The following is a 10,701-nucleotide window of genomic DNA, read 5'->3' on the forward strand; positions in this document are numbered from 1 at the left end:
ATATCCATGGGTTTGTTTTCCCGCTGAAGGTGCCTGTCAGCCATCACGTGTCACAACCGACCATCCATTCATCCTATGTGCCAGTGACTCCGCTTCATCCTTGCAAGCAGGCCGCTCTGTGTAAATACCGACGGTGTGACCACAGTACGATTTGTGTCTCTCGGCTGGTCAGTGTGTCCGTTGAAAAAAAAAAGGAGAAGCGATTTAGGAAAACAGAGGGTAAGGGAGGGAAATTTGCATGTGGTGGAGAGCGTGTTGTGAATTTTTTATCTGGATGTGCTCTTCTGCTGTTCCCTCCTCCCATTATTCACGTGGCGTTTACCCAATCTGTCCAGTCCAACTCTATCTGTGCTACAGCTCTGCCAGCCAAAAACAAAAAAACAACCAAGCCAGGCCTCAAATCCACACATGTGGAAGACCTACACGCACTGAGCACATCATGACGTATTGATTTGAATGTGTCTCCCCTCTTGTGCTTGTGACAAATATTTTAAAACTTAAAAAAAAAAAAAACTAAAGTCCTAATAGGACTAAAGTCATAGATTAGTCCCACAGTGCATAGAGCTTCATTTCGGGGCCTGGGTTGGTTCTGTTCCTTGCATCTGGTCTATAATGTGATTCTTTGTCGCCGTGGCATTTTGCTGAATGTGTAGCATGTTCAGACGTACGGGGCCCAGAGTAAAACTATGTTCGTGAGTATTTGCATGTGTGGTGACCGTCGAAAGACTTGATGTAACTCTCAAATGTAGCATTCTGAGAGACGAGGGTAGCAGCCTGCCCACCGTACACTCCTCAAATCCTCCTCGTCCTGAGTGGCCTCTGTTTACAAAGCAAGCCAAAGTCTGCATCCTTTGTTTACTGTATCTGACAAAAAGACACAATTTTACTTCTGTAGAGTAGAATACCATATAACAGTGTGGAGACGTGAGATATCGAAGAGAAGTATTTTTTTACAGGCATTTCATACCTTCAGGTTCTCCGATGGGGTAGCGTAGCCACCGCCGGTGGTGTTTTGTGGGTTCTCTTACGGTTCAGCAGAACTTCTGAAGAAAAGTGATGAAAGCATATATTTTTAATGGCCTCTTTCTAGATTAAAAAACATAACTGGAGACGTTTGGATTTTGATTTAGTAGTTTTGATTTAGTTTAATGTTAGAACATAAGAATAGGCTTAAAGGATTAGTCCACTTTTAAATACACTTTTCCTGATAAATTTACTCACCCCCATGTCATCCAAGATGTTCTTTCTTTCGTCAATCGAAAAGAAATTAAGGTTTTTGAGGAAAACATTCCAAGATTATTCTCCTTACAGTGGATTTCAATGGCTACCAACAGGTTGAAGGTCAAAATTACAGTTTCAGTGCAGCTTCAAGGGCTTTAAACAATACCAGACGAGTAATAAGGGTCTTATCTAGCGAATCGATTGGTCATTTTCGAAAAAAATACAACCGTTTATGCTTTATAAACAAAATATCGCCTTGAACGCACTTTCGGCTTCCGCATTCTTCATAACGCTTACGCTGAATGTCCTACGCCTTCCCTATTCAAGTTACGGAAAAAAACTAAACTGGCGTCGCGTTCGTTCCGTAAGTAGAATAGGGAAGGCGTAGGACATTCAGCGTAAGCGTTATGAAGAATGCGGAAGCGGAAAGTACGTTCAAGGTGATATTTTGTTTATAAAGCATAAACAGTTGTATTTTTTTCAAAAATGACCGATCGATTCACCAGATAAGACCCTTATTACTCATCTGGTATCGTTTAAAGCCCTTGAAGCTGCACTGAAACTGTAATTTTGACCTTCAATCTGTTGGTAGCCATTGAAATCCACTGTAAGGAGAAAAATCCTGGAATGTTTTCCTTAAAAACCTTCATTTCTTTTCGACTGACGAAAGAAAGACATGAACATCTTGGATGACATGGGGGTGAGTAAATTTATCAGGAAAAGTGTATTTAAAAGTGGACTAATCCTTTAAGAAGGGCAAGGTTTTAAAGGAATATGAAAATTTTGTCATCATTTATTCACTCCAAATCTGTAAGATACTATATTTTGAAAAATTAATGGAAGTTGTTTTGGACCCCACTGACTAAAAAAAAAAAAATCTTCTTTTGTGTTAAGCAGAAGACATACAGGTTTGGAGTTACATGAGGATGAGTAAATGATGACAGAATTTTCATTTGTCAGTGAACTACCCCTTTAAGTAAGATTAAAATCTACATACAGAAATATTTTATTAAAAATCTATCTGGAAAAAAAAAAATCAAAAAATGTTTCCACTGTTGCTTTTAAAGTCAGCTACTATTTGTTATTTGTCTCTGAGAAAAGGTACAGTGTTTGTACTTTGTGAACTATCTTTCCTGCTATCATAGTTTGTTTGGTATTTGTTCAGGAAATGTGGAGATTGGCTTCCCTTGCAAATCTGATCTTTGTTTCTGCTGTATATTTTGGTATGAAGTGGATGTATTCTGGTTTCAATGATTTTTTTAAAGAATCTATTTATTGTTTCTTCTACTTGTGGTTTTGCTCTCCCGTTGCACTGTGTAATGAGATGTTAATATTGCTTCCATGCAACAATGAAAGTCATTTATTGCAGATCAGATAAGCGTGACTCTTGGTTTTCCTTTCGCTTTTTAAGGCTGTCTCACAACAACCCGAAATCAGAGGTAATAAAAATCCTCACATGGGTGGCTTGTGTAAGCGGTGCAGGCCCGCTCTGTTTCCTGTGGGGTGGAGCGGTGAGCCTAGAATAACAGCGATCCGAGGGTCGTACCTGAGCACAAAACAAACATGGTCATACTGGGAGGGGCGCCGCTGGCTATGCAGAGGAATGAGATGAACAGATCGAGACGTACTGTTCCATTATCATTTCTGCAATGGTGGTCGATGTGGTACAATATGGTTTGGAGATCTCAAAGCATGTTGTTATGTTCCGTTCATACAGTTCAGACCCGTCTGTCTGTATGGTGCAGACATCGACACAACCTGAAGCACACTCCTTTTGTGGGAGGGTCTTCATTAATGTGTTATTCCTATGAGTCGCTCATAGGACGTCATTTGTGTCATCTGTCATCAGCCTGAATCAAACTTAAATGTGATGTCCTTATATTGTATTTCATCTGTTTGGGGAAAAGCCTCCCCTTTTCCTGTTGCAAAATATCCTGGTGCTAATCCTGGATGTGAGGAAGATGGTAAATTCATTGATGCTGTGTGGTAAATGGCTATATTTTCCTGATATGTTTAAAAACACATGTAAATAATATGCACTTTTATGCTTATGCAATACCTAGTAGTTGCTTTAATACTTATACATCCTTGTGTTAAAGTTAATCTTTATGCAAAAGGTGATATAAACTCACCGCACAAATAATCAGACATTTCCTGATTTTGTGTTTTCAGAACATTCAGGTTGCAGATTTTTCTGGTCAGTTCAAGGTCAGTCTCATACTGTGATATTTTAATCAGCAACAATTTTTACTGGAGTATCAGATACCAAATATACAACTCTGTCATTTTTATGCTCAGTAGTATCAGTTTTTCCAAGGAAAAAAACAGACGAGCTAAAACTAGTGTGTCAGGGTTGCTGTATTTCCACATTAGAGTATGATTACTTTGATTTACCTTAGTCATTGAAGATATGTTTGTTCAAATGGAGATACACCTTTTCCTGAATTATGTAAAGAACATTGAAGGGTCATGAAACGCCCAGCATTAATCAGTTCTCTTCAAATTACAAATCCGGTGTCATGAACAATCTGCTCCCTCTCACAAATAGTGTTTGTGCTTGGGGATAGCCTTTTGTAATTGTATCTTGTATGCTATCGGTTCTCTGATGTTAGCACTACTGTAGCCTGCTGTATTGTTCAACAGGTGATCTTATTACATATATTTTAAATTAAATATAATATAAAAAGTGTAGTTTCACATTTTATTATTTGCATGTTCTTAACAAATGATCAACAATGATAGATTTATAAAGCTAGCAGGCTAACAGTCTAGTGGTATGCTAAGCTAGTGAGCTAAGCAGTTAAAGAAAGAGAAATATTTAATTTCAGTCTATAGCTTTGTGAAATCAAAAGCAACATATTTCATATTTACATAGTTAAAACAACATATCATGTGTTTACGTTTTTTAACCGAGCACTGAATAGAGCACACGTTAAAGGGGGTTCATGACACCGGATTACTAAAATAGCCCAACAATTCCTAAATTATCTACTTTCCTCTTCAAACATAATTTTAATGTCTCAAAAAAAAAAGAAAAAAGTGTTACATGACCCTTTAAAAAGGAAGTCCTAAAACATTTCTCTCCAAGCAACGAACGAAGGCTGGTTTAACATCATAACATTTCAACTTCCTGTTTCCTTCTAGCTCAGGTCAATCTCTGCTTTTTCTGTCTCTCCCTTTGCTTTTAGGTCATCATTTGCAGCCATATTTGAAAAATATTGTAGAGACCAATGCAAGTTTTCATTGAATTTCCTCCACCCTAAACTACCTCTAACCAAACGGTTAATACCTACAAATAAGAAGCAATATTTGACATCTAAAAAGCACCCATCATAGGATAAATCATACTGTAGTGATCGAATTTACTGCTTTTTTTTTTTTTTTTTTTCGCATAATGTACAAAAACGCTCACATGTTGCTTATATCCTCAGTATATTCAGCCATTTTTGACTGTATGCCCACTGTAACCACATGTGTACAGGGAAGCATTCAGTGCAAGGACCCCAATCAGAGAACAAAGATGGAGACTCGTCACAACCAGAGCATAAATCTTCCTTTATGGCTGATTGCGACCGTTAACCTTTAATCAGTGCTGTCTGCCAGTCATTGTTGCCCATCAGACATAATGGGTCTAGCTTCTCATTGGAGAAAAAGAAATCGATACACGTACATGTCTTGGGCACCTGAACTGTATGTGCGTCTCTCGAGTGCTTTTAGTGAGAATGAATGAGAGGTTTAAGGATGATGCACTGCACCTGCCATCTGACAGCAGACGCCATGTGCTTCACAATATACAGTCCTGCAGAGAGCAATTCAGTTCATTTTACCAGCATAGAGGGTTTTATTTATAAAAATGACATTACCTATCATCAAAAAAACACTTTCACAGGTATTTTCACATGGACCATATTGTTTATTACAAAAAAACATAATAAAAACTGCATACAAGTATTACAATAAATAATATTGCTAAATAGTTACTGCTTTGGAACAATTTTGGTGCAGTTTGGTTTGGACGGCTATTCGGAAATGTTCTGAAATTAATCAAAAAGAAAAGACCGCTGTACAAACAGACTGAAATAAACTGAAAGATTTACATTGGTAATACTGTTAGTATTCATATAACAATGCAAAAACACATTTCCCACTACAAAAATAGGACTTAAAATGGCACATTGTACTGAAGACCCTTTGAACAATAAATACTTCAGTGCAGTTACTTCACCAGCGACTGTCCCTGCTGCTGAGTCAAAGGGTTAGAGTTCAGCTGTACCATAACTATCCAAAGAGTCACCACTGTAGATAGAGACGTGGTTGAAACAAGAAACAGTGGAGAAAGAGAGGAAAGAGAATAATCTGAGCAATAATCCCGAAGCTCACACATGAGCACTTTTGGCGTGGTTAGTGGAGGCGGGGCCAGGATGGGCGGGGCCCTGTTTGGAGTAGTAGAATCGGTTGCTGTCAGTGTATGCGGCAGGAGTGTCCACTGAACAGCAGGTGATCATACAGCCTCCCAAAAAACAAAGTGCAGTACCAACCCAGCCCGAATACAGGGAGAAGCCAAAGGACATCAGACTTCTCTCGTAATGGGCTCCGATGGGAAACCACACGGTGGAGATGATGCCACAAAAAGCTGAGGGAAAACAGACACACTATTAGCATTAAATTATTCTTTATTAGTATTATTTTGCGTATATTTTGACCATAATATAAGTGGGAGAGCAAAAGATACACTCAAAAGTGTTAAACAGCTGACTCTTACTGTTGATTACAGATTTAACTCATTTAAAGGAAATCTGGCTATTACATGAACATATTTAAGGCTAATTAGATTTTAATGGGTCCTCTGGGAGGAGGAGAGAGAAATCTATTTCCAAGTCCAATTATTAGGAATTATGCATTTTCTATATGGGAACAGTAGGCCTGTATCTGTCTGTTTGGCACACATCTAAATAAATTTACAGATTAATGAGTGGACATGTTAGTAGCTAAGTGTAGCCTACAGAGCATAATATGACCTTAAAGGGATAGTTCACCCAAAAATGAAAATTGTCATAATTTACTCACTTTCAAGTAGTTCCAAACCTGTAGAAATGTCTTTGTTCTGTTGAACACACACACAATATATATATATATTAAGAAGAATGTCAGTAACCAAAAAGATCTCCGCCCCCCATTTACTACCATAGTATTTATTTATCCTGTGGTAGTAAATGGGGGGCGAGATGTGTTTGGTTACAAACATTCTTCCAAATATCTTCCTTTGTGTTCATTTTATACAATTTATAACTACTTGAGGGGGAATGGGTGAACTATCCCTTTAATTTAACAAAAACAAATACATGCTTACATGTCAGCAGGATTAGGATTCCACCGAACACTGATCGTTTGTTCTTGGCGCTTTCTGGTTCACTTCCGAGGTTAATACAGGACATGGACATGAGCACGAGCGCTACAGCTGGCAATCCGAGAATCGATGCTGTGACCATCAGCGCTCGAGACGTCTGGATGTACGCTTAAAAAAAGAACAGATTCATTTTATTCTCGATTTCATGGCAATATAGTAATAGTAAAATCCAGTTAATTATATTGTAATCCAATTATTAATATTTACGAGTATTTTTTTTAAATAGTGGAGGAAGAAAAAATTGGTTTTGCATAAAATATTTAGCCTAAATCTAATTTATAGATAATGTAAAAAATAATATATAGTTTTTATTGGCTACAATATATTTAATTATAATTTAAATATAATACAATATAATTTTATGTTTTAAAAATATAATCAGATTTAAAATTAAATAAGCTTTAATGTATAAAAACGATCAAATAGCCTATTACATTTATTTCACATTTGATGTATTTCATTTTATTTAATAACATAAATTGTATACTGATTTTATAGGCTAAACATTATTAGGCTGTTTTATAATTTTGCTTCTGTGTTAAATAATGGAAACTAAGTTTGTAATGATTTTCATCTTTACTCCGACCAAAAAAAATCTTAAAAGAAATTCAAAAAAACAAAAACAAAAACAAAAAAACCTAGTTTTAAAAAACTTTAAAATTAATTAATGAATGTATTATTTCACTGCACGTACCTGGTAACTCGAGAATCTGCGTGAGTGTGATGCAGTGATACAGAGCAGTTGAGATCACGCAGTCTGCCCACAAACCTTTGGCCTCCAGTTCATCCATCTTCTTACAGGTGTGTATGTTATATTTACAAGTGACTACCCATTCATTAGTGGCAGTGGCGATGATGAGCCCAATCCAACCAAGAAAACCCATCACAAAACCCGTGAACTGTAAGCAAGTATTTGCCATGGTGTACAGTGTACGCAAAAATGTGTCCAATAGAAGGAAAAAAGTCCTATTGAAATAGATGATAATCAGATAATCTAAAGCCAGACAGGATACTTTGCGGAATTTATAGGTGATAAAATCCAGATATGTTAATCCATTGCGTAAAAATCATGATGAGTTGTAGATCCTTAAGGAGCGCAGTATTCCAAGCTAATACATATGAGAGTACCGTTAGCAGACCTTTTATAGTGGAACTACAGACACAAACGAACTGTCAGCCAATCACATGAGTAGAGACACTTCCCAAGGTTACTCCTTATCTCTTGTTTTTCACTCTCATCTTTTCTCTTTTCATGTTCATAGTAATGTTATAGTAGCCTAAATAATACGTAGGCCTATATAATGTGTAAAACTGACGAATTATTATTATTATTTTACAAATTACTCATCAGTTCGCTAAGTATGGTAACTACTACATCTCAGAGTAATATTTGCTCAGGTGGCTTTGATAACAGTGAAGCGCCTCTGGCTGCGTCATGTCATTGCTGGATTTTTGTTATATGCTGCCCTCTGGCGGTTTAATTCTCAATTTGTGTGTATCATTTTTGAGAACTACACACACACACACACACACACACACACACACACACACATATATATATATATATATATATATATATATATATATATATATATATATATATATATATATATATATACACACACACACATATGTAACTCTAGACCACAAAACCAGTCATAAGGGTCAATTTTTGAAATTGAGATTTATACATCATCTGAAAGCTGATGAAAGCTTTCCATTGATGTATGGTTTGTTAGGATAGGACAATATTTGGCCGAGAGATAAAATCTGGAATCTCAGGGTGAAAAAAATCAAAATATTGAGAAAATTGCCTTTAAAGTTGTCCAAATGAAGTCCTTAGCAATGCATATCCACTCACAAAAGTAATTTTTTTTATATATTTACAGTAAGAAATTTACAAATTATCTTCATGGAACATGACCTTTACTTAATATCCTAATGATTTTTGGCATAAAAGAAAAATCGATCATTTTTACAAATACAATGTATATTGTTGGCTATTGCTACAAATATACCTGTGCGACTTATGACTGGTTTTGTGGTCCAGGGTCACATATAATATGCACAAATCACATTAATTGCCAGGATAGATTCTTGAGAATACTCAGCCCTTTAAATAGTTTTTCAAACATAGGCCTACAAAAAATATATCAAGAAAATATATTGATAATAAATACATTAAATGTATATTTAAAATTGAAGTATGTCGATTTCCTTTAAAAAAATGATTAAAATACATTTTCACAAGGAAAAGGGTGGATACACTGACATAAAAAGTTTCCACATACATTTATATGTGTATCTAAAATGTATATTTATCCATTTAAAACTTAAAAAAAAATAAAAATAAAAATAAAATATATATAGGCTATATATATATATATATATATATATATATATATATATATATATATTTTTTTTTTTTATTTTTATTTTTTTTTTTACTTTTTTTAAACTTAAAGATAACCTTTCTAAGTTAACTACTTAAGATATCAATGTATTCTATTAGTCTGGTTAATGTAGGCATGAAATGTCTACAGTTGGCCTCATTTTCCTTATATTATGGTAGGAACCAGCGGTTGTCGTAATGTGTTCAATGAAGCTGTGCTTTGAAATAACTGCATTGACTGTGTGACCTATGGTGGAAATATAAAGGACATCCTGGCTATAAAGGAATCAGAGCTCAGTCTTGAGTTAATCATATCAGAGAGGCATGCAAAGATCCTTTCTGAGATTCTAGATGAAGAAACAGAGGGGGGATATAGAGATATCAGAATGATATTGGAAAATGGATGAGTTTTGTACTGGTGTACCCTACAGTATCCACGTGACCAAGGATGCAGGCTGTGGAGGGTGAGTTATCCAGCTGACTTGGTAGGACCTGGTGGAGTATAAATCAAAGAGCTGACTCGGATATCACTGCCAGCTTGGATGTTGACAGTTGAAAGCTGCAGATAAATCCAAAGGAATGATCTTATGATGCTATGTATGACCTTAGTGCATGGTTGCAGCAAAGAGAGTAGTAATACCCTTTGTAGAACCACTCTAATTCAATTGGTTTTTCTGAAGCCTAAGGGCTTTTGTTAAAGAAAAGGGACATGATGCAGGTCTTTTAAATGTCTCTGGTTCTTGATCTGTATCTAGTTCTAAATATAATTCCACACGGTTGCTGGACAAATTCTTGAATCTTTTATATGTGACATTCATGATGTTCAGTGCATTCTCTTGGGGCTTCTTCTTTGTAAAGAATGTGACATCACATACGGATATTGAAAAAGGTCCACTTAACAATCATCCAACATCGCATAACGGATTATACCATCACAACAGAGATGTCTGCATAGTAGCTATGTGTCCCTCAGTCATCCACTAGGGGGACTCTTCTGACAAACACAAAGGAGGCCTATAATACCCGGAGACGTTTATTATTAATACCTGCAATTATTTCCAGTAAACGCACAACTATGAAGTAGTTCCAGGGCAGATTATTTCAGTTATTTCAAAGGTCCAGAGCCCGCCTACAGCAGCGAATGAACCAAAACCCACTGACCAAGCAAGCAAATATTACAAACAATATGATAAAATGACTAACCATTTCCATTTTTCCCCACTTACCGCTTACTTGTTGTCTATGGAAATTCTCTCTCTCTCTTTCTCTCTCTGCACACATACACATACTGTACAGACAGATTTTACATTTACAGGTACATATTTACATGTTACTTATTTATATATATTGTATCTAAAATAAATAAGTGTCTTTTAAGAGTCTGATAAATGCTTGTATGACAATCAAACCTTGACTTCTGCTTGTTTATATTGACCTCCTCCAAATATTCTGAGCATGTTCTAATCTTATCTTTAGTTTACACTTCATTCCTGCCAGTTCAGCCTCATTGTTGTGGAGACGTTCCATAACCTGAATAACAATAGCAGTTTTAAATTCATTTCATGAGTCCTCCCACTCTTTGTCTAATCAGGAATGAATTAAGTGGATAACATCTGGTATTTCCTGCATTCATTGCTGTTCACTGAATATGCAGGACTTCTTTTGTTTACCTTATTAGACC

General features: G+C 36.0%; 1 protein-coding gene and 1 long non-coding RNA gene across 3 annotated transcripts; both read right to left on the bottom strand.

Annotated features, from left to right (window-relative positions):
- Positions 1-464: 464 nt before the first annotated feature.
- Positions 465-3,372, bottom strand: LOC125250925. 2 transcript variants are annotated; one of them, XR_007180896.1, is made up of 4 exons: positions 2,850-3,372; positions 2,678-2,767; positions 968-1,043; positions 465-864 (listed from the first exon to the last, which is right to left on the bottom strand). It is a non-coding gene; the product is annotated as an uncharacterized LOC125250925 (long non-coding RNA). The 2 variants fall into 2 exon arrangements; XR_007180897.1 differs by having other exon boundaries at positions 2,678-2,904.
- Positions 3,373-5,113: 1,741 nt separating this feature from the next.
- cldn11a (claudin 11a) lies at positions 5,114-7,763 on the bottom strand. The gene is made up of 3 exons (XM_048163761.1): positions 7,323-7,763; positions 6,572-6,736; positions 5,114-5,854 (listed from the first exon to the last, which is right to left on the bottom strand). The coding sequence occupies exons 1-3, from the start codon at positions 7,546-7,548 to the stop codon at positions 5,598-5,600; spliced, it is 648 nt and encodes a 215-aa protein (XP_048019718.1). The 5' UTR covers positions 7,549-7,763; the 3' UTR covers positions 5,114-5,597.
- Positions 7,764-10,701: the final 2,938 nt, after the last annotated feature.

The sequence above is a fragment of the Megalobrama amblycephala genome, linkage group LG17 (assembly GCF_018812025.1).
Source record: "Megalobrama amblycephala isolate DHTTF-2021 linkage group LG17, ASM1881202v1, whole genome shotgun sequence".
Classification (NCBI taxonomy): Eukaryota; Metazoa; Chordata; class Actinopteri; order Cypriniformes; family Xenocyprididae; genus Megalobrama; species Megalobrama amblycephala.